The 27,730-nt window shown below is 45.9% G+C and overlaps 8 protein-coding genes across 11 annotated transcripts; 4 read left to right on the top strand and 4 right to left on the bottom strand.

The window, feature by feature from the left end:
- The first annotated feature begins 4 nt into the window (after positions 1 to 4).
- On the top strand, positions 5 to 2,389 carry LOC135342725 (ATP-sensitive inward rectifier potassium channel 12-like). Its single transcript, XM_064539558.1, has 2 exons — positions 5 to 156; positions 1,145 to 2,389. The coding sequence occupies exon 2, from the start codon at positions 1,152 to 1,154 to the stop codon at positions 2,208 to 2,210; it is 1,059 nt and encodes a 352-aa protein (XP_064395628.1). The 5' UTR covers positions 5 to 156; positions 1,145 to 1,151; the 3' UTR covers positions 2,211 to 2,389.
- Positions 2,387 to 8,972, bottom strand: LOC135342607 (protein O-mannosyl-transferase 1-like). Of its 2 annotated transcripts, XM_064539387.1 has the most exons (20): positions 8,792 to 8,972; positions 8,500 to 8,511; positions 8,039 to 8,325; positions 7,512 to 7,615; positions 7,178 to 7,228; positions 6,776 to 6,858; positions 6,600 to 6,663; positions 6,432 to 6,540; positions 5,772 to 5,837; positions 5,524 to 5,617; positions 5,314 to 5,469; positions 5,085 to 5,130; positions 4,710 to 4,890; positions 4,509 to 4,604; positions 4,358 to 4,454; positions 4,127 to 4,222; positions 3,698 to 3,943; positions 3,401 to 3,641; positions 2,895 to 3,072; positions 2,387 to 2,724 (listed from the first exon to the last, which is right to left on the bottom strand). In XM_064539387.1, the coding sequence occupies exons 1-20, from the start codon at positions 8,864 to 8,866 to the stop codon at positions 2,538 to 2,540; spliced, it is 2,469 nt and encodes an 822-aa protein (XP_064395457.1). In that variant the 5' UTR covers positions 8,867 to 8,972; the 3' UTR covers positions 2,387 to 2,537. The 2 variants fall into 2 exon arrangements, with proteins under 2 accessions (XP_064395457.1, XP_064395458.1); XM_064539388.1 differs by lacking the exon at positions 8,500 to 8,511.
- A 9-nt stretch (positions 8,973 to 8,981) lies between these two features.
- Positions 8,982 to 9,686, top strand: LOC135342801 (DNA-directed RNA polymerase I subunit RPA12-like). Its single transcript, XM_064539663.1, has 4 exons — positions 8,982 to 9,165; positions 9,241 to 9,329; positions 9,398 to 9,507; positions 9,572 to 9,686. Exons 1-4 carry the CDS (start codon positions 9,045 to 9,047, stop codon positions 9,594 to 9,596), a joined length of 345 nt encoding a protein of 114 aa, XP_064395733.1. The 5' UTR covers positions 8,982 to 9,044; the 3' UTR covers positions 9,597 to 9,686.
- LOC135342588 (large proline-rich protein BAG6-like) lies at positions 9,583 to 18,390 on the bottom strand. Of its 3 annotated transcripts, XM_064539357.1 has the most exons (22): positions 18,210 to 18,390; positions 18,091 to 18,132; positions 17,959 to 18,034; positions 17,802 to 17,855; positions 17,156 to 17,289; positions 16,872 to 16,949; positions 16,690 to 16,821; positions 16,465 to 16,653; positions 16,282 to 16,385; positions 15,832 to 15,940; positions 15,426 to 15,639; positions 14,855 to 15,313; positions 14,314 to 14,532; positions 14,059 to 14,252; positions 12,820 to 13,084; positions 12,603 to 12,761; positions 12,180 to 12,502; positions 11,457 to 11,696; positions 11,008 to 11,337; positions 10,695 to 10,799; positions 10,377 to 10,485; positions 9,583 to 9,912 (listed from the first exon to the last, which is right to left on the bottom strand). In XM_064539357.1, the coding sequence occupies exons 1-22, from the start codon at positions 18,267 to 18,269 to the stop codon at positions 9,755 to 9,757; spliced, it is 3,753 nt and encodes a 1,250-aa protein (XP_064395427.1). In that variant the 5' UTR covers positions 18,270 to 18,390; the 3' UTR covers positions 9,583 to 9,754. The 3 variants fall into 3 exon arrangements, with proteins under 3 accessions (XP_064395427.1, XP_064395425.1, XP_064395426.1); XM_064539355.1 differs by having other exon boundaries at positions 16,465 to 16,821; XM_064539356.1 differs by having other exon boundaries at positions 10,377 to 10,482; positions 16,465 to 16,821.
- A 1,463-nt stretch (positions 18,391 to 19,853) lies between these two features.
- On the top strand, positions 19,854 to 22,402 carry LOC135342712 (negative elongation factor B-like). The gene is made up of 6 exons (XM_064539537.1): positions 19,854 to 20,805; positions 20,982 to 21,084; positions 21,149 to 21,244; positions 21,302 to 21,682; positions 22,065 to 22,175; positions 22,244 to 22,402. The coding sequence occupies exons 1-6, from the start codon at positions 19,949 to 19,951 to the stop codon at positions 22,316 to 22,318; spliced, it is 1,623 nt and encodes a 540-aa protein (XP_064395607.1). The 5' UTR covers positions 19,854 to 19,948; the 3' UTR covers positions 22,319 to 22,402.
- Positions 22,403 to 22,448: 46 nt separating this feature from the next.
- LOC135342803 (large ribosomal subunit protein eL34-like) lies at positions 22,449 to 23,498 on the bottom strand. The gene is made up of 5 exons (XM_064539667.1): positions 23,444 to 23,498; positions 23,302 to 23,366; positions 23,083 to 23,176; positions 22,733 to 22,836; positions 22,449 to 22,619 (listed from the first exon to the last, which is right to left on the bottom strand). Exons 2-5 carry the CDS (start codon positions 23,364 to 23,366, stop codon positions 22,547 to 22,549), a joined length of 336 nt encoding a protein of 111 aa, XP_064395737.1. The 5' UTR covers positions 23,444 to 23,498; the 3' UTR covers positions 22,449 to 22,546.
- Positions 23,499 to 23,532: 34 nt separating this feature from the next.
- On the top strand, positions 23,533 to 26,919 carry LOC135342718 (methionine aminopeptidase 1-like). The gene is made up of 12 exons (XM_064539552.1): positions 23,533 to 23,675; positions 24,016 to 24,141; positions 24,516 to 24,570; positions 24,632 to 24,723; positions 25,086 to 25,237; positions 25,429 to 25,499; positions 25,572 to 25,703; positions 25,967 to 26,072; positions 26,134 to 26,171; positions 26,354 to 26,419; positions 26,470 to 26,519; positions 26,703 to 26,919. The coding sequence occupies exons 1-12, from the start codon at positions 23,556 to 23,558 to the stop codon at positions 26,814 to 26,816; spliced, it is 1,122 nt and encodes a 373-aa protein (XP_064395622.1). The 5' UTR covers positions 23,533 to 23,555; the 3' UTR covers positions 26,817 to 26,919.
- LOC135342768 (UDP-N-acetylglucosamine transferase subunit ALG14 homolog) lies at positions 26,879 to 27,669 on the bottom strand. The gene has a single exon (XM_064539617.1). It carries the CDS (start codon positions 27,588 to 27,590, stop codon positions 26,928 to 26,930), a length of 663 nt encoding a protein of 220 aa, XP_064395687.1. The 5' UTR covers positions 27,591 to 27,669; the 3' UTR covers positions 26,879 to 26,927.
- Positions 27,670 to 27,730: the final 61 nt, after the last annotated feature.

Raw genomic sequence — 27,730 nt, 5'->3', positions numbered from 1 at the left:
TGACGACCTTTCAGCTGCAGACTGAAGAGGGAGGGGCTGAGGTAGCGCTAGCTAGCTTGCAGATTATTCCAGATTACTGAAAGAAGCGTGGCGACCCATAGATCGAGCTACTGCACTGCACTGCATGGTCTCTGTGTGTACTAACCGTGATTGAAGGTATTGTATATGCACTGTACACGCTTGAATGTAAACTGTATAGCTATAGAGCTAATGCGTTAATTAATTGCCATCAATTATCATGTGTTGTGGCTTATACCATTCAATGCAGACCTTGTTCACACACACACTACAGGTACACTATGTCCATCCCCTCTAGCTCACACACACACACTACAGGTACACTATGTCCATCCCCTCTAGCTCACACACACACACTGCAGGTACACTATGTCCATCCCCTCTAGCTCACACACACACACTACAGGTACACTATGTCCATCCCCTCTAGCTCACACACACACACTACAGGTACACTATGTCCATCCCCTCTAGCTCACACACACACACTACAGGTACACTATGTCCATCCCCTCTAGCTCACACACACACACTACAGGTACACTATGTCCATCCCCTCTAGCTCACACACACACACTACAGGTACACTATGTCCATCCCCTCTAGCTCACACACACACACTACAGGTACACTATGTCCATCCCCTCTAGCTCACACACACACACTACAGGTACACTATGTCCATCCCCTCTAGCTCACACACACACACTACAGGTACACTATGTCCAGCCCCTCTAGCTCACACACACACACTACAGGTACACTATGTCCATCCCCTCTAGCTCACACACACACACTACAGGTACACTATGTCCATCCCCTCTAGCTCACACACACACACTACAGGTACACTATGTCCATCCCCTCTAGCTCACACACACACACTACAGGTACACTATGTCCATCCCCTCTAGCTCACACACACACACTACAGGTACACTATGTCCATCCCCTCTAGCTCTCACACACACACTACAGGTACACTATGTCCATCCCCTCTAGCTCACACACACACACTGCAGGTACACTATGTCCAGCCCCTCTAGCTCACACACACACACACACACACACACACACAGGTACACTATGTCCAGCCCCTCTAGCTCACACACACACACACACACAGGTACACTATGTCCAGCCCCTCTAGCTCCAGCTCTAAGAGCACCTACAACACTCTACTAGGAGCCACTGCTAATATCCAGGACAGCACACATGTACATCTCATTCCACACACAAACCTATGGAGGAGATCGAGAATTCTCAAACGTTCGAATGGACGATCTCTTATGAAGCATGTCAACATGGGGTCACTCCGACTGAGTGTATTTGGCTACCTAACCGATGGCTTCACTACGATGATGAACTCTCCATGGTGGATTGTCATCGCTCTCTTCTCCACTAGCTACATTGTTTCATGGCTTGCCTTCTCTGGCATGTGGGCTTTCGTGGCTTACGTTGACGGCCATTTCAACAACACCTGTCTCAATAACGTGTACGATTTCAACTCTGCTTTCCTCTTCTCTATTGAAACACAAATCACGATTGGCTATGGGAACAAGTACGTTCAGAACGACTGTGGGTGGGGCATATTCTTCTTAATGGTGCAATGTCTAGTGGGTCTGCTTATCGACTCTTTAATGCTTGGTCTCATATTCTCCAAACTAACGCGACCTCGGAACAGACGAAAGACGATGGTCTTCAGTGACAAAGCTGTGCTTTATAAGAAAGATGGAGACACATTCTTTGAGTTTAGATTGTGCGATTTACGTCGCTCACAAATTGTGGAGTGTCATATTCGCCTCATTCTCTACTGGAATCGTCTGATTGACCCTGAGGCCACTAGCAAGGAGAAACGATACGCCTTTGAGCAACACGACCTGGAGTGTGGTTATGATGCAGGGACTGACAGAATTCTCCTCTTAACCCCTGCACTAGTGCATCACAAGATCACCGAGGCAAGTCCCATGCATGATTTAACCCTGTCTGACCTGAATAACCAAGACTTTGAGGTATTGGTGATTGTGGAGGGGATTGTGGAGGCTACGGGGTTAACTGCTCAAGCCTTGTGGTCGTACACGAATGAGGAGATTGTAAGAGGTCAGCAATTCTTGTCAATGGTTCGGCGCCATCATGGTCAGTGGGAGATCGACTTTTCCCGGGTGAATGCCATGGAACAGTCTCAGTCTTAGCCCTTGTGTGGGCGTGGCTAACTAGTGTGCTCAACTTGATCTAGACTATGATTATCTGATTTTATGGAGTCATAATTATTATTATTAACTTAGTCACGTTGTCTATGATTATAATTTATACGTATATCATTTATTGTTGATGAGTTTGTTGCACTATTATCATTATTATTGATCAATCAGCTCAGGGTAGTAATAATGATATATAGTGATCACATGAGACATATCGTTAAGTGTTCTTATTAGTCATGAAATATATGCAAAAATCAAGAAAACAGAAATTGATTGTGACTGAATGCATACATAAAACACATACAATGCCAAACAGTTTCAAGAAGAGGCAGTCATATGAAACAGCAGGTCCCAGGTCTCGATCCAGTGCCGCCATTTTATCTGCTCCACAGAGAGAGAGGGGAAGCCATACGTGAACGGGGCAAAGACGAGAAAGGAGGCGACCACGCAGACACAGAAGAGAATCACCAGGAGGGGGTAGAGCATACGCAGCACAGGGGGTAGTCTGTGGGGGGTAGATAACACAAATAAAACTGTACCAAATGATAGGAGCAAACCCCCCACACACATTTAGTCTAAGTTATCTCACAAAACACGCTAATTTCAAAGAAAACAAAAAGCTATGCTATTAGCAAACATAGTTTCATTTACACTAACAACAAAGGGCACGCTCACGTGTTAGTCCATATGTGGAGGTGATCACAGAGGGCAGCTAGGAGCATGAGTTGACAAGGCAGTGATGGGAGGTAGTGATGGAGGAACAAGACTCGAGACAACAGGAAGTAAGGCAGGAAGTGGACCAGCCAACAACCCACCAGCACACCCCCTCTTGTCAACCAACCCTCAAACTCAGCTACAGGGGCAGGGGCAGGGGAGAGAATACAAATATAATTATCATCATACAGTCATAGTGTAATCGTAACAACAGACCTGTATAACACTGACTTTAGCTACTGATTCTAAATGGCCAAAGAGAGACCAACTAGCCAGGTCCCAAACAAACAGTTAGTGTACGAAACAACCCCTCAACAAAGACCACCTCTGTGTGTTCCCCCAAAGGTGTCCATTATAATAAAGTGGTTCCACTACAACCCCTCAACAAAGACCACCTCTGTGTGTTCCCCCAAAGGTGTCCATTATAATAAAGTGGTTCCACTGTATAACTCTACACTAAAGCTCACCTGGTTGGATGATATAGACGAGTCTCTTGCTAGCCAGTGCATACACCGCACTCAGTAGCAGGAATAGTGCCACGCCCCCACACCCCGCCCACCAGAGGAGGGGATTCCCCATCAGAGTCACCTGACTGTTGCTCGTCTCATCAAGCCAATAGGGCAGGGTCTTACTCAATAGCGGCCAGTTGTGAGGGGGCGTTCCAAACGCATGGTCTCCTAGGGAACCATGGGCCGTCAACATGTGATGCTGCAAAGGAGGCGGGGCAGTTAGTAAATAAATAACAAAATCAATAAAAACATTACTTGGATCTCCAAATACTTCTCTAGGAATGAGTAGCTGTCGCTGACTGTGAACTCTACATTCTGGTTAGCCTGTTTCTGACTTATCCACTCTTTCTTTATAGCCTCCTCTTCATCTCTAGTCTTGTTGTCTCCCCTCACAACCTGCAGATCCTCCATTGTCCAGATAGTCTGGCTTCCCTCCACTGCTTTGTCTGTCACCACCTCGTATTGTTGGAAGGCCCATTCCGGGAGACGTTTACCTGTGCACTGTGTGTGTGTGTGTGTGTGTGGGGGGGGGAAGGGATGTATCTAAGCACACCATTTGAAAGGTAATTCTGAGAGCTATTAAATGCATCAATTAGTTTTGAAATTAGACAATCTGAACATAAATTACAGGCTCTCAAAAGAAGCTACCAAAAGAGCAGAAATCGCACACAACAGCTCACTCACTGCTAGTGCTTGCTTGGAGAACGTGTGATGTAACTTCAATCTCAGTCTGCCAGGTTCCCAGTAAACAGGGTCACCATCCTTCAGTCCAACCACACTCTGAGTAGAGGGGGGCGGCAAAATCATACTTGATGGCAAAAGCAACAGTACATGAGGAACAGGATAATAATATTCACTAGTGTTTACCAAAAAAGATAGCGTTTAATGTTCATTTAATGTTAGGGATTGACTCACCACTTTCCAGTGTACGTGAGGTACAAAGGCAGCTGAATAGTTAATATAGCCCGCCACCTCTTGGAGGGTGGGGCTTAGTGGAGCGGCTACATCATGGCTGCGGGTATACCGACAGTACAGAGGGTGGTCTATTACACTGGAATCTTCTCACCTGTTTAGTAGCTTGCCTGATAGCAGGTGAACTACCTCTACCTCGTCCCCATTCCGTACGACCCCTATGTCCTCTGAGATGGACGAATCATTCGTACTGGAGGAAATAAAGAACGAGTCAAATAAAAAGGCTTTATTGTAAAATTATTTAGTACGAACGACAGTGTTACACCCACACCCACACCCACACCCACACACACACCCGGCAGGTTTCCTGATGGTCCACGCATTATTGGGATCCTTGAAGTCATAGCAAGTGACTTGTTGCTGGTAACTGGAGCCCCTCCCATCAGCGTACTTGAGTGGGTAGAGATGGTCGTGAGAGTGGAGCCAACAAGACACATCAGTCGAGCGAAGCGTGAAGTTAGAGTTGTACCTAATCACTGTGTGTGTGTGGGCGTGTGTGTGGGAGGTGGTGTGTGGTGTGGTGTGTGTGTGTGGGCGCGTGTGTGGTGTGTGTGTGTGTGGTGTGGGTGTGTGTGAATGTGGGCATATGTGTGTGTGTGTGGGAGGTGGTGTGGGTGTGTGTGTAGGCGTGTGTGTGTGTGTGTGTGTGTGTGTGTGGTGCAGTACTTACAAGTTGCATTCGAAGACAGCTCAATGAGAGGAGTTTCAACAGATCCCTGGAGGGAGGGAATTAACACGAGTCATGATTATTTTAATGACCTTTTGAAACAATTACAACACACCCACTCACACTCACTAACCACACCCACCAGCTAGCTACTAACCACACCCACCAGCTAGCTTCTAACCACACCCACCAGCTAGCTACTAACCACACCCACCAGCTAGCTAGTACATACCTGAAGAGAGTTACGGAACGGTAGTGAGACAAACGAGTTGCCAGGACCAGCTTGATTCAACACCAGGAAGTGGACATAGAAGATAATGATATTCATGAGTAGGGGAATCCCCAGTAAGTACACACCCCTCAGTAGAACATGAAGTGCAAGTTCAGTCTACGGGGAGAGTGATTGGGTAAGGATCATCAGTGGCATATGTTATATACATACCACGTCAATAGCCTTGTCTGCTAGTAGCTGCCAGAGGTCACACAGGGTCAGCAGACCCACACAGCCGAGCCCCAGGAGACCACTGTACTTTACACTGCACGGGCCGGGGTAATTATTTAAATTTTACGGAATAGCAGCCTTTTTGCAAAACAATGCTATTTCGCAAAAACGTTTCTAAAGTATTTCCGCAAAAGTTTATACCTTCGAAACATTCTGCTATATGGTACTCCACAGTTTATCTCACTCACCCTAACATGAGGCCGAGAGCTAGGCCAGTGTACGCTAGCCACTTGTGCCAGGACGGGGAGAATGGGCTGGAGGGAGGTAACAACACACACACACTACTGACAGCATTATACACTAGCCTCTGTTATAAGTAATGTGATATCTCAAAACTTCCATTTTTTAAATTTAGCTTATGTAAAGAAGCATATGCAGTATAATACAGGAACAATTAACAAATACAAATGCATCGACTCCAGAGGCTCTATGTATGTTGTACACTAGACTGTGTGTGGACTGTGTGCAGCTAGTCCCCCACTAGACTGTGTGTGGACTGTGTGCAGCTAGTCCCCCACTAGACTGTGTGTGGACTGTGTGCAGCTAGTCCTCCACTAGACTGTGTGCAGCTAGTCCCCCACTAGACTGTGTGTGGACTGTGTGCAGCTAGTCCCCCACTAGACTGTGTGTGGACTGTGTGCAGCTAGTCCCCCACTAGACTGTGTGTGGACTGTGTGCAGCTAGTCCCCCACTAGACTGTGTGCAGCTAGTCCCCCACTAGACTGTGTGTGGACTGTGTGCAGCTAGTCCCCCACTAGACTGTGTGTGGACTGTGTGCAGCTAGTCCCCCACTAGACTGTGTGTGGACTGTGTGCAGCTAGTCCCCCACTAGACTGTGTGTGGCTTACGCGTGTCTCTGATGGTAGAACTTGAGGAAGCAGAGAAGTGAGAGGTAAGTGAAGAGAATGAGGAACGAGTCAAGCATGATGACACGGCTCTGAAGCACCAGCGAGTTTTCTGTGGAGTGTGTGGAGGGGGTATGGGTGTGAGGGCGTGTGGGAAGTGTGTGGACTTACCAAATATAGTGAAGAAGCCTGCTAAGAGAGCTGCCCTGTGGGAGAAACCAAGCTCCAACATGATCTGGGAATATTGAATATCACACATGAGCACTACTTGTATACATGCCCTCTTAACAACAACAACAGCTAGGGTTCAGGGTTCAGGGTTCAGTGTGTGTACAGTGTGTACTCACAGAGTAAACACACGGTATGAGGAGAGAGCCGCACAGAGCAGAGGCTCCACGCATTGCAATGTACGGCACCATAAAAGGAAACTCTGTGTGGGGTGTGTGCATGGGGGTGAGTGTTGTGTGAGGTGTGTGACATGTGTGGGGGTGAGTATTGTGTGAGGTGTGTGACATGTGTGGGGGTGAGGTGTGTGTGTGAGGTGTGTGTAAGGTGTGTGTGAGGTGTGTGGATAAGTGGGAATTTGTCTATTGAGCAGATTTCTAGATCATATTTCACCCCCTAAGCTAATAAGGTGCACAATGTGGTCCCCCGTTGTTTCAGTTCAATGAGCAATTAATATTCAGCTCAAAGTACAAAACTCCCACACACCTAATTAAGTATTGACAGATTAATGAAACAGCTCTCACCTACTCCGATGCTTGGGAAGAGGAAGGAGCCATCATAGCCAGCTAGGTAACCTGCAGTACACAGTGTGGGAACAAGACTATCAGGCTTGTGTACTGATAAGGCATTAATTAGATTAGGACCTTTGATCTACAACAGCTGTCAATAAAGCTTTGAAGCAGGAGCCCATTAAAACTTTACTAGGAAGGTAATCAAATTCCAACAGTCACCATTAGACTCCACAGACTCTACAGCTACAACTCTTAACCTCTACAACTACGTACTAGGGGGTACCTCACCGACCCCCACGACTAGGGGGGTACCTCACCGATCCCCACGACTAGGGGGGTACCTTACCTATCCCGGCAAAGAGTAGCTTCCCTAGCGGGGGGTGAACATCAAAAAAGAACGTTCGCTGGAGATAGTAACTTGCAAACTTGCCAAAATGAACCTCATCAAATCTGAAGTGGTGATTAAAGAGCATACAAACCACACAAGAGGTGACATGCACACACTTGGCATGCAGACAGGACAGTGGTTATGTTAAGAGTGGTCTAATTGCCTTGTTGAATGGGCTGGTTGCCATGTCTACACTGCCCAATCATCATACACACTGGAGTGTTTAGGAGGAAACTTCTCACAGAAAATACACTGTACAATCACTACAGTTGTTTTAGATGATCTAATTACCAGTGTCAATATTGAGGTATTGCTTGCTACAGGGCATCTTGTGAATATCTGGCTCAGCTTTGGCTCAATTGCCAAAATTCACAACTAATCTTGTAAAGATACATGCTTGCAAACAATGCCAGATAATCGACTACACTTGCAACAAATAGAAGAGGCCATTCAACTTTAAATTGCTCTATAGCATATTTGCTCACATTATGTTCCGGGGACAGTCTAGTTTCCAAAACCGTACAGCAAATCCCACGCCCACGAGTAGCCATAGCAACAAGTTGACCTCCATCTTATAAGTAAGGGGAGGCCCCTCTTCGTTATGCTGGAACCATGTAGTGGGTACGCTCCTGGTTGGTTGTCCGGGGCGACCAGCCTGAACAACAGGTTTTAGCCTGAGGCCAGAATTGGACCGTGATAACTTGCGAGTGGGCGATCGAGTTTCTTGACAGACGGTGGAGGCTGAGATGTTAGTCACTTGAACTGGTCGTCCCTGTACACAATATATATTATACAGACAATATCTGGTATAAGCTATTAAACAGTGTTTGTAAATCGTAGTATAATATGAAACGCATAATTATGGTCGGATCATTGGTGTAGAACAATCTGCTGCAGACACAACCATCTGTCAGGTTGTAGAATATGATATAGACACCAACCACACCTCGAGTATTGCCTACGGGTGCAGGGTGCAGGGGGTAATCACAGTGGGGGGTTAATGAAGATCTACGCTATCATTAATTAGCTCCGAGGCTGCATGTACGTTACGTTATGATGCTGAGTACGAATAATTATAAAAACATCGAATTTTGCATCGTTACTAATGCAAAATTGTCATGATGCAGTTTCAATATGAAATGCTACACTAACATCATTGTGTGTGTGTGTGTGTGTGTGGATGAGCAATAGACTCTCTCATTATTAATTATCTAATTAGTTTCTTGTCATGACCTCACCTTATCTGAACCTTGCACCCTCCTGCGCACCCCCCTAGTGTCTTCATTCCCCTCGCAGACCTTCGTTGCATCCATCTCCACCTTGCAAACAACTGTACCGCAGTGTCTCTTGACTAGCTAGCTAGCTATGAATGTCTGGAACAGGTCGTCAGTTTCCTACTTTTGATTCTATCTGTAAAAAAATCTCTATTTATAGGAGAGGTCTTCTGGGGGTGGGGCTAGATCTAGATATAGTAATACTGAAGTGCAGAGCATGTCTCGCTGGTTTAGCACGGATCCTTCCTTCTGTCCCTACTGTGGTACTATCCTGCCGTTGCCAGTTGACAGTGGTAATGTGATATGCAAGCTCTGTGACTACCAACAAGATGCATCCAGTGAGTGCACCTATGAAATGTACTTTGATAATTCATGTTAACCGTGCACCATTTGTCTCTACTGCGCATGCGCAGCATATGAAGGAATGGAGGAGTACTCTAGTATAAAGTTTGCTGTTCGTAAACAAAAGTTGGCTATAACAGACAAAGGCGATGGACCTATGGTATGCAATACGCCCACACATCACCCGCCCACACCCTCACACATCACTCGCCCACACCACACACACAGGTGGAGCGTAGGTGTCTTAAGTGTGGGCATGACCAGATGACGTACACCACTCAGCAGACACGAGGAGCAGACGAGGGACAAACTGTGTTCTACACTTGTCCAAAGTGCAAGTAAGAGCACAGCTATTAAACTGTTACAGTGTGGTGTGACCATATATGGCTTCTCTTACTGCAGGTTCAAGGAAACAGAGAACTCGTGACAAACAATTGATTAATAATAATTTGTGTCAAAAATTATTTAAATGATCTAACAAGGTGTGCAAAATAATCACGATGTTCCAAATAAATTGCTTAATAATTCAATTCAAACTACAAGTGTTAGTACACAGTCAATGTGGACCCCCCGGGCAGATCGCAGCTATGTGGGGGGTAGCTGGAAATATTCACAACTCTTGGGATACTTCTCTCTGATGAAATGTGTGTCCTCCAAGAGACGTCGTGCCACACCGCGCTGAATGTCCTCTCTTATAGCATCAGCCAGACCCTGTGTGTTAGCCAGGAGAGCGTCCCTCACCTCTGTGGGGGGTAGGGGGTGGGGGAATTTAAGCAATAAATTATAATAACCCCTGTGGGGGATAGGGGAGAAGGGGAGGTTATCTAATAACATACAAGTTAATGAGATAGAGTAACAAGACTTCAGTGAGTACAGTAGAACCTCGATTATCCGGACACCTTGGTTCCAGAAGCAGGCCGGATAAGTGAATATGCCGGATAATTGAATAGATAAACCACGCCTTGATCCACCCACTTTATTGATAAACAGCAGTGCCACATGGTTGTCTGCGCATGTGCAGAAGATAAGCAGGCATGTCTCCATGGTAACAGCTGCAATGCGCATGCGCATTTGAGGGACACGCCCATTTTCTGATCTCGTTATCAGTGATAACAAGAAAAACTGCCAAGCCGGATAATCGAGGTTCCGGATAATGGAGGGCCGGATAATCGAGGTTCTACTGTACTATGATCAGTGAGGGTCTCACCCTCATTGCTCCTCCCTCGGAGGGGGGTGAGGTCAGAGGTCGCGTTGGTAACGAGTGTACCCACTAGAGTGTCGGCTGGCACTGCTTGAGGCTTGCTCATATCCAACTGCTGGGGAGACGAGCATGTGTGGGTGTGTGTGAGGGTGTGGAGTGGGCGTGTGTGAGGGAGACGTGTAGGAAGTTCAAAGGGTTAGCAATGCTAAAAACATACATGTCCTTAAGAAATTGGACAATCTGAACATAAATTATGGGCTCTCAAAGACAAAATGGCAAATGTGGGTTAACACACCAGACTATGTATATACAAAGGTTGTGTACCTTCCTCTTCTTGGAGGGCATGCCAGCTAGGTAAGCATCAGAGAACGGCATGGTTCTCTTAGTGTCCATCTGTTTCTTGTCTCGTATGGCCGCTGTTCCCCAGCTCTGTGGGGGGTCAAGGAACACACACCATAACAATCATAATATCTGGTTACAGTAGACTCGCAACAGAAACCACAATAAGATCTTAGCCTAAAACACTTGCACTTTATTACAGGTACATGGAAAGCATGTAAAATTACATGACCGTATCAAGAGTTCAGAGTTCATTAGAAACATGCATAGACACAAATTAGACATACAGTGTGGTTACCTGTGGTACATGACCAGGGGGTGGGTCCTCCGCAGGGGGTCCAGCAAGGGGCTCTGTGGGAGGTCCAGTGACCTCTATACCCTCGGGGACAACGTTGTGAAGAAACACTGTCGGCATGCTAGAGCTGAATTCTGATTGGTCAGCCAGAAACTGACTAAGCTCGTAGCTTTTGTTAGGAGTGGGCGTGGCACATTCCTTCCACACAATGTACGCATCCAGCTCCTTGGGGGACTTGGACGGGCGACCTTTGACCCTGGACAGCTGTCGATGGATGGTTGAGTTGCACATATTCAGAATGAGTGGAGGTGTGGTGGGCGGGAACAGTGTGTTCTGTGAGGAGTGTGTGTGGTTAGGGAACGAAAATACATTTCTTTGATGCAATTTCACACAAGTGTGGGATAGTGAGGAAGAAGGGGGAGTGGTTAGTGGGTGAACTATGACCTCCTTACCACAAGCATTTTAACAAGATCCTCAAAGTATTGCTCTCCATTGATGCAGTGTCGCAGTACTTGTCCAAACAAAGCACTGGAGCTCTTGGCCCAGTGTGAGAGTGCCTGAGCAAACACAGCGCCTCCCTCTCCTGGGTAGTCTCTGATTATGAGCAAGTAGGCTGCTCTGAACTGACTGGAGAACAGTCGATAGATTGTCATGGGGAAGTCAATACCCGCGTCCCTCAGAGGCAGCTGGTCCTGCAGGGAGAGCATAAAGTTTTGCAGCTGGTACCTGTTGAGTTGAGTGTCTTTGAACGACCATAACTTTAGCTTCGTTGGTCAAATAACGTTAATTTTTTGATTTTCTGAAAGCTTAGAGAGAGGCCTTTCAGATAATGTGTTAAAATCAAAAGTCTATTTTCGGCCTGTTTTTGGAAAAATACCGCAGGCTATCCTTTGGTCTTTTTAGGAAAATTATGGCCAGTTCCAAATTTGAGATTTGAGCATACCAGCTGAACGGGCTTCTTCTAAGCTTTCAGTAAATCATAAAATCGTTGAATTTGGACGATCAAAACTCTAGTTACAGAGCCAACTGTAGTACATGTACATGCTGCATAAGAATGTGAGGTGTTTCAGTACATAAGGACAGTATACAGCTGTTACAGCCACTAAGCTCTATCAAAGAGCTAGTAATGAGGCCCACAAGAATGATGCTTTTATTACCCCTCATACAATGCTCACCTCTACGGCTCTAAGACTTGACAGACAGCCTTGTGTGAAGTTCTTGACTGCCGTCTCTTCCTTCCCAATGTCTGGCAAGCTCCCAAAGAGCAGCTTCTCTCTTAAGAACTCGCGGAGGAGCGGCTGCAATCGCTCCAGAGGTGCAGTAGCTCCATTGAACACACTCATGACCTCCAGCACTGATAGCTCCTTGGAGATGTCCTGCAGTAGTTTCTCCACCATGCCCATATCATCCTCGACAGTCTCCGCTTGTGTAGAGGCTCCAACATAGCGTTGTCGCAGCTGAGTGAACGTGTGCAGCATAGACTCACGAACCACAGCACCTGCACAGAATGAGGGGGTGGATGTACCGGGTGATACGTTCAATCCAAAACTTCACTAGACTTATTAGTCAAAGGCCCACCCACACACAGATATGCTCACCTGCTTCGGCCTGTGCCCCAGTGGCGGGTGCTATGACTGGGGGGTGAATGGGCGGGATCTCGTGATCAGAGTCCAATGAGTCCATACTACCAGCGTCAGATAGAGACTCCACCTCGTCCCTGTCTACCCCCCACAGCTCTCGGGAGGGGGGCTCCTCATCTACATGGGGGGGAGGTACAGTGAAATGTAGACAAGTAAATTTCTAATGCAGTAGTACCTGGTTTACGAGGTGTTTTCTTTCTTCCAAACAGAGGTCGATCTTCATCCTTGTCTGTGGACATCGACCCCTCGTCATCGGACTTTGACCCCTCAGCAGCGGTGGACTTTGAACCCTCAACGTTACTAGCACCAGCCTCGCCCTTCTCATCATCCTTTCCTTCTTTCTTATCTCCATCTTCATCTTCTGAATCGCTGTCAGAATCCCTCGTGAGGAGATTACGGAGGAACTGAAGAGCAGGGGGCATCGGGAAATCAACGTTCATCTGTGGGGGGTAGGGGTGGGGGGGGTGAATTATGATAGTTCCGTTGGTCCAATCACATTTATTGCTATTGTATGATTTTCTGAAAGCTTAGAGAGAGGAGGCCTTTCAAATGGTGTACTAGTATTTTCGGCCTGTTCTGACAAAACACCATGGGCTATAACCTATGGATGGAATGTTTCCGAAAATGGGAAATTATGACTTGTCAATTTTATTTGAGCATACCATCTGAACGGGCTCTTTCAAGCGTTCAAAAAATTATAGTAGAATTTGGACCATCAAAACTCTAGTTACAGAGCCGATTCTAATTTAAACGGAGGGGGGGTGTCTTTCAACAGCCATAACTTGAGTACAGTTGATCCAATGTCAAATATTTTAGGATTTTCTGAAAGCTTAGAAAAATTCCTTTCAAATGATGTGATTCAATCCAAAATTTCGTTGCGGCCCTAATTTGTCATTTTTCGGCCTCGGACCATGGGCTATAATCCATGGTACGGCTAAATTAGAAAATACTTTTAACTCTCGAATATCAACTTTGATGGTACCATTTGAAAGGTCTCTTTCTAAGCTTTCAAAAAACCATAACATTTTTGACTTTCGATCCACAAAATAAGTTATGGCAGCTGAAAGATTCCCAAAATCATTGATTAAGACTTTCGCTGGCGCATTCAGCCCACTCGCGGGAGCTTAAGACTATCGCTGGCGTATTTAGCCCACTCGCGGGAGCCTAAGACTATCGCTGGCGTATTCAGCCCACTCGAGGGAGCCTAAGACTATCGCTGGCGTATTTAGCCCACTCGCGGGAGCCTAAGACTATCGCTGGCGTATTTAGCCCACTCGCGGGAGCCTAAGACTATCGCTGGCGTATTCAGCCCACTCGCGGGAGCCTAAGACTATCGCTGGCGTATTCAGCCCACTCGCGGGAGCTTAACAGAGAGAACAAACAATGTTACAAAAGTTCATAGTCTACTACTGACCTCTGGCTCAGCGCCGTCCCCTGGGTTGTCAATAGTGATGGAAGGTCCTTCCATAGGAGCCATACCCGGGAACATTGGACGCTGGGGAGGCTGCCGAATTTTAACCTTTGTACCTGGTGGTCCGGCAAATCTCTGCGCAAACGTCAGCTCTTTCTCATCATTCTCTTCTTTTTTATCACCTCCAGAGGCCTCACCTAATTAAAGCAGATAAAAAGGAGATAAAACCACCCCCCTCAGTTGACCACACCCACTGACCTGCCTCCCCCCTCATGCTTGGCGGCAGCATTGGAGTCCCAGCCACAATATGAGCAACCAGTCGTGCCAGATATTCTGATATGTCCTTCTCTATCTGCGTTAGCTCTCGTTCCTCTCCCTCCGTGGCCACGCCCTCTTCATCCTCTGTGGCCACGCCCTCTTTATCATCGCCACCCTCGGACTTGGCAGGTTCAGATTTATCAGCTCCCCCTCCAGAAGCTGTGAAGTGTTCAACTTTTCCTTACAATAGCACATCACATCACAACTCAACCACACATTAATTAGAAATGGTTATTGCACACAATACATGTAGCATTACAATAGGAAATCAATTTAAGAGTTAATTCAATTGTCAATAGTTCTATAGCTTTCTGTGCGGCCGTACGTGCTGAGTCATCACTTGTCCCCCTCTCCTGCAGACGGTAGGGGCACAAGGATAACAGAGCTGTATGCTTATGGACTTCAATATTGTTTGCCTATCCGCTTTATTATAGGAACGAGGCTATACTGAACTATTATTATTATTGTGCATGTGACTTACCAGCAGAGGGGTCAGAGGTCGACCCACTAGTAGCAGCTGTTGGCTTTGGCTGGGATTCATCGGGGTCAATGGACGGCTTCTTGGCAGGGGGTGTGCTAGTATCCATATGCTCCTCCTCTGATTCTCGTTTGCTGCCATTTTTAGACGTACTGGGCATGCTTGGTTCTGTCTCCATTGGTTTCGCTCCCTCCGTGCCAGTATCTGTTTCTTTCTTTTCTTCCTCCTCTTGTTCGTCACGCTCCACTCGTTGCCGTAGCAGCTCGGCCAGACCACCTCCCATTCCCATTCCCATTCCCATTCCACCAAGCCCCATCCCCATTCCGCCAAGTCCCATACCACCACCACCACCACCACCGAGGCCACCAAAGAGACCCCCTGGACGACCCCCAGTGTCTAGTCGTGCTCGAGTGGTCCGCTCCTGCCCACTCTCATCGTTATGCGTAATCTCAATCACATAGCCTGGAGGAAATAAAGAACAAGTGAATGAAACAAAAATTAACAATGCAAAATAATTCTTTTTTTTTACTTTGCTAAATTATTATGAGATGCCCACCAAACCACGCTCACTTACCGGAGGGGGGACGGGGTGCAGCATGCATGGACCTCATCTGTGACATGATCCCCCTCATCTCTGTGGTCTTGGGGGGTGTGGAGACGATGACTCGTGGGGGAGGGGCAAACATGTTGACATGAAGGCGTGACAGAGAGACAGCAGCATGGCCCATGTAATAGTTGAACTCTCGTACAGTCTGAGCAATCTGGGCCTCTTTCCAAGCCTCCAGCTCCTGTGTGGTGTGTGTGGTGGGCGGGGTCACGCACATAATTACAAAACAGTTCCTTAAAACTACTATCTTAATCTGACACTATAAATACAAACTCCCTACAAGTACTACATGACTGACGGTGCATGTCATGTAAAGTATGCGGGGGCGGGGGGTACACACATGATTATGACCTCATTATATTGTTGGACTGACTTGGTGTGGTTGGCTGCGTTGGATGGTGTCAGTCATGTGACGGGTGAGTGGGCGAGCTCGTGCGAACAGGTCCTCCTGATAGTTCAACAGTGTCACGTAGATACTCGCACTGCATGCCATGAGCAGAGGGAGGTTATTATAATTATTAATATTGTTGGTTTAGGGACTCTTTCAGTCGCCATAACTTGATCCAATTTATGATTTTCTGATTTTCTGAAAGCTTAGAAAGACACATTTCAAACGATGTCTTTAAATCCAAAATGTTGTCGGGGGTCATAATAATTCGGCCTTGGACCATGGGCAGTATCATTTGAAAGGTCTATTTCAAAGATTTCAGAAAGTGCACGACATTGGACCAAAGTTATGGCTGCTAAAAGATAACTACATGTACAGTGTACAACACACCCCACACACACACACACACATCCACCCACACACCCACACACACACCTTGTTGTTCCGTTGTTGTAAGCAAGCACACGATTGACGTCATGAATTGTCTCAATATCCTCGTCCGGATCCACAGTCTGACCATCTGCACGAGCCGACGCTTTCTAACAGACGAAAGGGTGTGGAGTGGGTGGAGGGGGAGGGGAGTGATAACAGATGAGTGGGTGGTTACACTGGACCAACCTTATATCTTAGCAACACCCTATCAGCATGCTGAAGAGTACGATAAGCATCTTTCACATGACTTCGAATATTCTTCTGTGTTTTATATTCTTGTATCATCTCCCGCTGTTCCCGTGCCTCTTTTTCCTTGTCCTCCTCTTCAGTGGGTGGGGGGTCTGCTGGGGGTGTGGCCTCAGCTGTCTGTGTGGCCTCTGCTGGGGGTGTGGCCTCAGCTGTCTGTGTGGCCTCCGCTGCAGGGGGTGGTTGTGGGGGCGGCTGTGATGGTGTGGGGGGTGTGGGATCAGCGATAGGAAGTGTTGGTTTAGCCTCCCTAGTGGAAGCGGACACTTGTGCAGTCTCCCTACGTCCGGTTGAATCCTGTATGAGGGAAGCATGAGGGACTACACACAAAAGGGGGTGTGGCTTACAATAGACGATGCAGTGGCAGTGACGGTGCCTCGTGCACCCTGAGCATTGAGTGAACCCAGCACTCTGTCCACCAGCCCCTGGGGGGAGGAGACAAACACATATCCTCACGCTACTCATGGTTGCAAAATATGTACACAGATAATTAAAGATTAAAGCACACCACCTGATAATACAGCTATCAGCGAGCTACAGAACACAATCAAAATTGTAATTATCCAGACTGTGACTAACAAATATTTGAAGTTTTACTATGAAAACACGTGATGTACGCCCACGCACGTACCTGAGTGATTTCTGTGATACTGGCTGGAATGTCTGCAGAGTCACCTTGTACGAACATGACTTCGTGGGTGTGGTCAATTACCCGAGGAGGGGGAGGGGGTGTGGCCCCATCAGGCTCCGCCCCCTCATTAGTGCCTGAGGGGTAATCAGCTAACATAAAGAATGAAAGTGATACAATGAAAGACAACCGATGTTACAACTAGAATCAACCACTTAATTACATGTGAGTAACCACAGTAATGAAAGCAAGCTACTCGTGGCATGTAGGGTCAACCAGCATACGGTAACCTAGATCACCCCACACCAATAGAACTGCAATTTAGGGCCATTTAAAGCATTTAACGCTGAGTTGAAATACTAGAGTTGGCTCTGTAACTAGAGTTCTGATGATCCAATTCAACGATGAAAGCTTAGAAGGAGCTCTTTCAAATGGAATCTCAAATTTGTCATGGGCTATTATTTTCCATTTTCCTAAAGACAATGGGCTATAGTATAAATAGAATTTTGATTTTAACACATCATCTGAAAGGCCTCTATCGTTATTGGACCTACAGAACTAAAGTGATGGTCGTTCAAAGATGCTCTATTTAATGCTAAATCCTAATGAAGCATAACCTATACCCCCCACAGTGTGTGTGTGTGCTCACCATCCTCCCTGGGGGGTGGTCTGTACACCAGGTGGAGCATGAGTTCGTCACTTGCTGTAATGGTGGGCATTAATCAGAGTAAAGTTATATAGTGACAATAATGAGCTACACGATACACAGAGGTTATAATTGCTGAGTCAGCAACATATATACGTACCATATTCGCTCAACTTCTTGTCGTCATTGAGTACCTTCCCTCGCCAAATCAGTCGTATTTGCTTTCCCACAGCGTCCTGCACAAATCATCACAGAGTATGCATAGTAATGCAGCATTAGGGACAATTCTTACCAATTTCTCCAAAATAGCAATCTTGAGCTCATTCACAGTCAGCTACATGGCAGTGGAGGGAGGTCAGTACAAATACCACCCCTTTTATACTTATATAATATGTACACTAGCGCACTCACATCTGGCTCCACGTCCAACTGAATGCTCTGGGCATCTATGGTCTTCACAGTCACCTTCATGGCCGGCTAGCTAGCTGGATCTCAACACACGCTGCGGCAGAAAGTGATCGATCGTGTGGCCGTGGATCATGAATGGTCGTACAATGTGAGGGGATCCCCTTCTTGTACCTATTCCAAAACATGATTAGCATATTAGGGAATTTCCCTGAACAATGGGATGCTCTTTAAATAGAAAACAAGAGAATCTCAAAGTTCTTATACTCAAACAAGCTCCTGTCAAACTGCCAGTTTGGCTTCAGACCAAAATCTTCAACTCAAGAAGCCCTCCTATCTGTCACTAACGACTGGCACAAACTTCTAGAAAATGATCACCAAGTGGCAACTGTGTTCTTTGACGTCAAGAAAGCATTTGACTCAGTACCCCACCCACAGATCATATCCTCTCTCCAAGCCGTAGGCATTTGTGGCAACCTACTGCATTGGACAAAAGACTATCTTACCAACAGAGAGCAAAGGGTAGTCCTGGAGGGAACTATGTCAGACCCTGTTGCAGTGACCTCAGGTGTCCCACAAGGGTCAATCTTAGGACCGCTATTATTCAACATTTTCATGAACTCAATTGCTAACATCAACCTGTCCACCAATGCCAAACTCATTCTATACGCAGACGATATCCTTCTCTACAAGCCCATAAACTCGACAATTGAAACTCAGGACCTACAGGGAGATGTCAATGAAATAAACTCCTGGATGCAATCTCACGGCCTCACAGCAAACCACTCCAAGACCAAACTGCTTACAATAACTCGCTCTACACGCACTATCCCAATGAATATAGATATAAACAACCATCGGATCTCCCCATGTGATACTGTAAAGTACCTTGGTGTTACTATCAATAATGATCTAAAATGGGCATGTCACATACACAACACCTGCAAGAAGGCCAAACAACATCTTGGCTTCATCCATCGCAAGTTCCATAAATCACCACCTCAGATCAGGAACCAGATCTACCGCACGGCTGTTCTGCCTAAGTTAGACTATTGCGGTGCAGTCTGGGACCCTCATCACCACACAGATATAAAAAAACTGGAAAGCGTCCAAAAATTTGCAGGGAAAATTGTAACGAAGCAGTGGAGGGCAGAATACCCTGACCTGCTTGCCTCCTTAAACTGGAAACCTCTGTCATCTCGAAGGAAAAACCAAAAACTGAAAGTCTGCTTTAATATACTTAACAATTTATCTATAATATCTCCCAATGTTTTCACCCTCCATCCTCGCCCTTCCCCCCGTCACCCTCATAATCAAATTATTTTTAAACCATATGTTAAAACCCTAGCCCATAGACATTCCTTTTTTGTAAGCGTAATCCCCATTTGGAATTCCCTTCCCCTAAATGTTATCAGTAGCCCTAGCCCATCTGCTTTTAAATTATCCCTGTCAAAATTATAGCAATAAGTTAACATTTTTTTTTTTCCTTTTTTCTTTTTTTCACTTAAGTAGAACTGCACCTGCACCTTTACTTTTTGGTTATGGACTGACTTCATTATTAGCTTCATTTAGCTACCTTGTCATATCCTGTATGCTTCCTCTGCATCAAACATTATAAAGAAAAAAAAAAAAAAAAAAAAAAAAAAAAAAAAAAAAGAAAAGAAAGTAGGATTTTTATTCTGAATCTGATATATCTTTGCTCATTTAGTCTCGAGTCTACATTTAGTCTATGTAGCTGCTGCATCATGTCTGACAATACGGGTGCAGAGTACATCACTGGTATCTTCAAGAACAACGAGGATGCATTTGACTCCATCACAAAAGTACAGACACAGAACAAAGTGGGTATATCCTCCATGAACCCTGCTCTCCCTATACTGGACCTACATGGCATCACACGTGCTCAGATACACACTAGTCTGTTTCAGAAAATGCAGGAAAAGCTACTGTCTAAAGTTGACAATCTGGAGGATAGAGCACTAACGAAATTACTCGATCGATGTTTCCGCTACATTGGAGGAGATGCACAACTTCGTTCAGTGTGTTTGCAAATCATGCAAAAGTTGCCCATTATCGATGAAAAATATCTTCGGCCACTCTCAGAAAATGTAGAGTTATATAATTCCTGTCCGCTCGGCGTGAAGCAGCAGATATGGTCAACCAATCAGGGCCTGTTTGGGGAGGCCGTTAGTCCGCTGTTAGATCAGTACATCTCAGACAAAGAAAATCTGTTATTTGGTGTTGAAGATAAATCTAAAAATTCGGTATCTTTTCTGTCAATTTTACCGCGGTCACGACGACAAAATGCTGTCATTCAAGAGCTTGTATCGATGTTAGGGAATTCCCCCACTCTCTACACAACACTGCTGCAGTTTCTACGAACACTGTTTCTTCGTACGCAGATTAGTCATTATTGTACATTGCGTGCGGACCTTCTGATGACCTTGCACGAGAAAGAGAGCAAGTTGTGTGAGCTGGATCGATGTCGGAAGTTTGCGTGGTGTCTGGATGCGTGTGTGCGTGTGGGAGGAGTGGACGCTAAGAAGACTAGAGAGTTGTACAGCTTCATAGAGGAACAAGAGCAGGGAGATGACATACTGGGGTGAGGGAGTGCTGTGCTGTAATCCTTGGTAGTAGAAGCATTTTTGCCCATAACTTAAGTAACCAAATTCACAGCTAAAATGTGCATTTAGAAGGTCTTTGATAGAGCTACAAGTGGATCAATTATTGCTAGAAGTTCAAGTCTCGTTGCTTAGAACTTTTTTACCCCCCCTACAGAGATGTGTCGATGCTCCTGAGAGACCCATACACACTCCACACACTCTGCAAGAGCATACTACAGAATATATTGCAACTATTCGAGCAGTCCCAGTTACCAAGAGTGAGTGAGCAGTTGCAGTCCTCTGTACTCATAGTTAAAGATGGTGTCCATTCTCCACATGCAGGAGAGCAATGATTTAGAGTGTTTGGTGCGACTGCTTTTGTTGGGGCTCAAGTCACTTAGACTAATAGACAGCAAAGAATACTACGAAGATAAATTTGTAAGTGAACATATAATTATAATATAGTTCCCATACTTGCCCCCCTCCCTCCTCTAGGACACAGATCTGCTGATTCGCTTCATTCCGGATCTCCTCTCACTGATGGCTGAGAATAGTTTACGAGTGCTCTATCGTCAGCTGGGCGAGGAACACCCACCGCACACACCCTCACAGAACTTCATCAAGTATCTCACAAAGCACACCTCGGCGATGTACATCACTTGTATGTACGCTGTCCACTTACTCGAGAAAAAAGAACTGAAATCATTTATTTTCCTGCTCCCTACGATTGCTAGAGCCTTCACTAGCAGCACTGAGGGAACACAGATGCCGGACGTGTTCCTCCACATACTCGTGCATCATGTGACCTGCCAGCAAGAGCTGAAGGTGGCCACTCTCCAGGTCATGTTGAGGCAGTTTTGGATGCCTTGTTGTCAGGTAACTGGCTCTAGACATTGTCTTAGTACGTATGTATGTGTGAGGAGGAGAGGGAGTTTAACTAGACTACAGTAATGTGTGAGGAGGAGAGGGAGTTTAACTAGACTATGTGTGAGGAGGAGAGGGAGTTTAACTAGACTACAGTAATGTGTGAGGAGGAGAGGGAGTTTAACTAGACTACAGTACGTATGTGTGAGGAGGAGAGGGAGTTTAACTAGACTACAGTCATAATTTCATTTTGTGTACAATTTAAATCCATGTCATTAATTAACCGTCCCCCTATGACTAATAATGTGATCTCGTCTGTACGTATGTGTTGTGTGTGGGAGGGAATGTCTTAGAACTGTTCAGTGTTGATTGCATTATCCCCTCCCCCCTCTAGGCTAGTGAGACAGTGTTGCTCCACTTGTGCCGACTCCTATGGAAGATACATTGCCGACTCAGCACTTCTCTGTTGGAGGAGGTGCTCTCAGCCATGAAAAAAGGCAGTGAAGTGCGTTAATATATAATTGACTGGTATTGATTGACCTTTGCCCCCCCCCCCCACACACACACACACAGTTGAGTCAAGCCACACAAGAACAATACGTTGGACTGATAGAGCACATCAGAGCATCAAAGAAAGATGAACTCTGAACTCTAAACCCTCCTCTCGCTATAGCTCAATGTTATTTTGTACGTCCTGAATGTTAATCAAACAATTATCTCTTCATACAATCCAATCGCGTGTAGTTTTATATAAAGCTCAGTATTTAGTTTAACTGCATGGAATGACGACAAAAGTGATTGTCATAATTAATCAAATCTGACATTGTAAGCAGAAACCACAGAGCAAACATAAAACAGTTTCTATGTAGGGTTAGTTCATTTGGTAGCTTGTGCCTTGAGTGCTCTGACCACAATCTTCTGCTCCTCAATAAGGAAAGCTCTGATGATCCTATCAGAGGGAGAAACAGAGCAAGGTTAAAGCATGTGTAAGGTTACGAGCATGCACAGGTAGCTATGGAAACAGGGAGATCACAATAATGAACGTTTAATTACTAGCTGCACCTCTGCCTGAGGCATTGATGACACCTGGAGCCTCCGTACGCCCTGGACACGGTCTTCTTGGGTCGGGAGAGGTTCTTCAACTTAATAGGCCTCACTGCAGGAAGCTGGGAGGAGGGGGAGGGGTGGATGACTTACCATACATTAGGGTACTACTTAAACTTCAGTCATTACACAACTACCAATAAAGTGTCTTACTGACTGACTTTGCTGTACAAATATTACAGCTATATCAAAGCTTAGGCTATTAATTAAATTTCAAAGTAGGTTACTATTCAATTAGCTGCTATCATATCATTGAAGTGTCTTATTGAGTTTGCTACGAAGTGTGCTCAGTGATGACGCCCACTCACCCCACTCAGCTTGCCCTTGCAGTCCCCACACTTGGGGGGTGTGCCCTTCTTCTTGACGTACAGGTACACCAGCCGACCCCCCGGAGTCTTTGACCTGCAGGGGGGGGGCAGTTACTTAGTAACTAGGTACTTTAGTACAAGTTGTGTGTGTATTAGAAATAGACTTGACTGGTACAGTAAATGTCTGCTTTTAATATAGAATAACATGACTTCACTTACACCCTAGTTTTGTTGGACTTGGTGTTATAGGACAGCCTCCTACGGTATGTCAATCGGTTCACCATCTATAGAACAATATCATATATACTTACATTGATAGTCAGTGCAGGATTGGAATAGATACACAACCACATGGACTTACCTTGACTGTACACACAACTACATAGAGAAAGAACTCTCCCCACCGCGCATGCGCACTATATAGTCACATGTAGTTCAACAAGCTAGCTTCAGCAGCTCATATCGTATAAACAATGGCAGCTCTGGATGGTCCAGTGCAGCTGTGCACGACCCTGGGCTGCACCAACAAGGCCACCCTTCAGTGCCCCACCTGTGTCAAGCAAGGACTCGAGGGGTCATACTTCTGTAACCAAGTGAGGACCTCACACAATCAGACCATGAGACACTTACTTCTAAATCTGTGTATTTTTATCAACTATATTAGTGCATGCTAATGCACTAGATTGAACATTGCTTGTAGCTTGAAGTGGTGTCGTGTTTGGTACATAATGTTTATATAAGACGTTGTCTCTGATATATTGTGCTCTAGCTTCCTCGTAGGGTACTTCCTCGTAGGGTACTTCCTCGTAGGGTACTTCCTCGTAGTGGGTACTGCCTCGTTAGTGGTCTTGTATTCATTGCGTACTTCTACATGTTAATGTAATTACAATAATGATTCACATAGCTAGCCCATTACTGTAATCTGCCTCACAGGAGTGCTTCAAAAACTACTGGAAAGAACACAAAGCTGTACACAAGAAGAAAACCCCATCCAAACCCAGCACGTACAATCCCTGGCCTGGCTTCACCTTCTCTGGGCCACTGCGTCCTTATCCACTCGTGAGTTGTATGCTTAAATAGAGCATCTTTGAACGGCCATAACTTTAGTTTCGTTGGCCCAAAAACGTTAAATTGATGATTTTCTGAAAGTTTAGAGAGAGGCCTTTCATATGATGTGTTAAAATCAAAAGTCTATTTTCGGCCTGTTTTTGACAAAATACCATGAACTATATATAGCCCACGGTCTTTATCCGAAAATGGGAAATTATTGTCCTTTCCAAAAATGGGATTTGAGCATACCATCTGAACGGGCTCCTTCTAAGCTTTCAGAAAATAAAAAAATCGTTTAATTTGGACCATCAGAACTCTAGTTACAGAGCCAACTCTAGTATGTTCAAACTGAAATGTATTCCCATTCCTCGTGTATTCTGCAGAGTCCTCCTCGAGTAATCCCAGAGCATATCGGCAAACCAGACTATTCAGACACTGGTAAGAGGTGTTCATACATTCTCGTGCCTATGTTAGTATGTGTGCTTCTGTGTGTGTGCAGGCGTGCCCACTAGTGAGAGGGAGGCTAAGAAGTCATTGTCCATTCAACAGCTATCTCCGGACGAGATCAAAGAGATGAGAATAGCTTGCAGAGTGAGTGTCTGTGTGTATTGATAACAAATGCTGCTTTCAAGGAACAGTTAGCGACGGTGTGTGTCAAAACAAGCAACTTTCACCATCAATTGAGTGTTATCAATCATGCTTTCACTATTAGTACAAAAACAAACCCCCTCCCCCTCCACAACACACACACACACACACACACACACACCCTCCACACAACACACACACACACACACACACACACACACACACACCCTCCACACAACACACACACACACCCTCACACACACACACACACACACACACACACACACCCTCCACACAACACACACACACACACCCTCCCACACACACACACACACACACACACACACACACACACACACACACAGCTTGGTCGAGAGGTACTGGATATTGCTGGCCGTGCTGTTCGCCCCGGAGTGACTACTGATGAAGTGGACAGACTGGTGCACGAGGCGTGTATAGAGAGAGACTGCTATCCATCTCCCCTCAACTATTACAACTTCCCCAAATCATGCTGCACGTAAGGAGAACTATCATGTCCTAATAAGGATATCTGTGAACTCTACTAGTGGTGCCTTAGGCTGTACCTGTGTGTTTCCTGCTCATACATCTTTCCCACACACCACACACACAACCCCCCTCCCCACACACCACACACACAACCCCCTCCCCATACACCACACACACCCACACACATATACACCCACACAGATCTGTAAATGAGGTGATATGCCACGGTATACCTGATGGTAGAGAGTTGGTCAACGGAGACATTTGCAACGGTACTAGTAACACACTAATTACAGGAGCTCCCTCGTTGTGTCTAATCACATATTTTAAATTCTTCTCTTTAGTTGATATCACAGTCTATCACAATGGTTTCCACGGCGACCTTAACGAGACATTCTTTGTGGGGGAGGTGGACGATGCTAACAAGAAGCTTGTGCAGACAGCACATGAGTGCATGATGAAGGGGATAGCCATCGGTGAGCTCACAGCTGTCAGAATTAGCAAAGCATTTTTGATTATAGCTTTGCAAGAGAGCAAAGTTTTGTATGTTTTTCTGTTTCTGTGCGTGTGAACTTTTAAATCCCATCCTGTATACAGTACGCATGTGTGTGTTGTGACCCCCTCCCCCACATGTGTGTGTTGTGCTAGTAGTGACCCCCTCCCACACATGTGTGTGTTGTGACCCCCTCCCGCACATGTGTGTGTTGTGCTAGTAGTGACCCCCTCCCCCTCCTTCCAGTTCACCCGGGAGAAAAGTATCGCAACATTGGCAATGAGATACAGAAACACGCCCAAACCAACGGATTCTCTGTAGTGAGGACATACTGCGGCCACGGCATCAACCAGTGAGTGGTGTGGGCGTGTGTGTGTGTGGACGTGTTACTGTGCTCACTGTCTCTCTCACAGGATCTTCCATGCTCTGCCTAATGTCCCTCACTATTCAAGTAAGTCAGAGCACAACCAGTGCCGGCCGATGTTCAGTAACACTGTGAAATATCTCCAACTCTTCATTTCTTTCCCACTTTCTCTTAATTATTCCGAGTCATGGTTACCTTGATAGTAGTTATTCTGTGCCATCTTTATTAGCAGTGTATACAGTACTGGTTCTGTTTCCCTGTACATGCAGAGAACAAGGCCGTGGGTGTCATGAAGCCAGGGCACACGTTCACCATAGAGCCAATGATCAGTGAAGGTAGTGCCTGTGTGGTGTAATCCAACCAGTACCCACTCTTAACCCCTCAGGCACTTGGAGAGATGTCACCTGGCCTGACAACTGGACTGCAGCTACCGTGGTGAGTGGGCAATATCTATTATTTGTGTTGGTGTATTTTTAAACACTCTCTAAAAATTACTTTAACTGTATGATGTATCAAGTCTCTTGTACTTAGTGTATCTATAATCTCTTTAGCAAATAGCTCAGTGATTTACCCCCCCCCCCCCCCCCCCACCACCCACACACACACACACGTGTACAGGATGGCAAGAGGTCTGCACAGTTTGAACACACTCTACTGGTAACTGAGACAGGTTGTGAGATCCTCACTCAACGAACTGAAGCAGAGGGCAAGCCACACTTCCTGACTCCCTAGCCAGCCATGCAGCCATACTCTCTCTCTGTGTGTGTTCCTCTGTTGACTTACTTATATACATGTATTGTCGAATCAAAATTTAATATTAAATGACAACATTAAATGTTATTGTCACACAATTCTCCCCAAGTACTGAGTTCTGGGATATTGTTTGTGAAGTGTGGGCCACTGTACAATCACATGGTCTGCCATATACAGGTAGTACAGTAACAGTCCGGACAACGAGAGCTTCTCCACTCGACATATACTCTCAACATAGATCATCTTGACGTCTTTGAGCAGCAGAAACTTGAGTAGATATGTCCAAAATGCTATCGGAATACAAGTACCAGGTCCGTTACATAGTAGCAGGTCAGGTCTGGTCTCCAGGACAACGGGTAGTGTGGCGAGTGTAGCGTAGAGAGTTGAGAACACACTGGTTAGATACAACTGCTTCACTTCTCGTGCTCTAGGTATGAGGTGAACGCGAACTTCTTCACTTTTCCCAATGTCTTCCTCGAACTTGTTCAGCTTATCGGCACTCATGGTATCGCTATTGGCAACCACATAGGTCCTGGGAGTGTAGTGACTCAAGTCCATTCCACTCAAAAGTGTCATCATCTCTGAAGTGTGGCCACCAGACCCGAGCACAATCATGGTGCTCGAGGGACGGGTTTGTTTGACTCCTGTACGGCTGTTTCCACATATGGAGACGAGGTAAAAGTATCTGATTATTACCAGTGTGATTAGGACCGTGATTACAGCTGTACAGGCAGTCAGAAAAGAGAATTCCATAGCTTTATGCACTTGTCAAAGTAATGTGCTCCTGGCCTCATCTTCAGTGCGGCCTAGGATCGAGGCTAAAAGATCCCCTTCCTCCTACGTTATTGACTTGTTGCAGTTCACCCATGTAGCGTGTGGGTTATAAACCGGGG

Source organism: Halichondria panicea, chromosome 10 (assembly GCF_963675165.1).
Source record: "Halichondria panicea chromosome 10, odHalPani1.1, whole genome shotgun sequence".
Classification (NCBI taxonomy): Eukaryota; Metazoa; Porifera; class Demospongiae; order Suberitida; family Halichondriidae; genus Halichondria; species Halichondria panicea.
The sequence above is the reverse complement of the archived record's forward strand: the minus strand, read 5'-3'. Positions and strand labels throughout refer to the sequence as shown.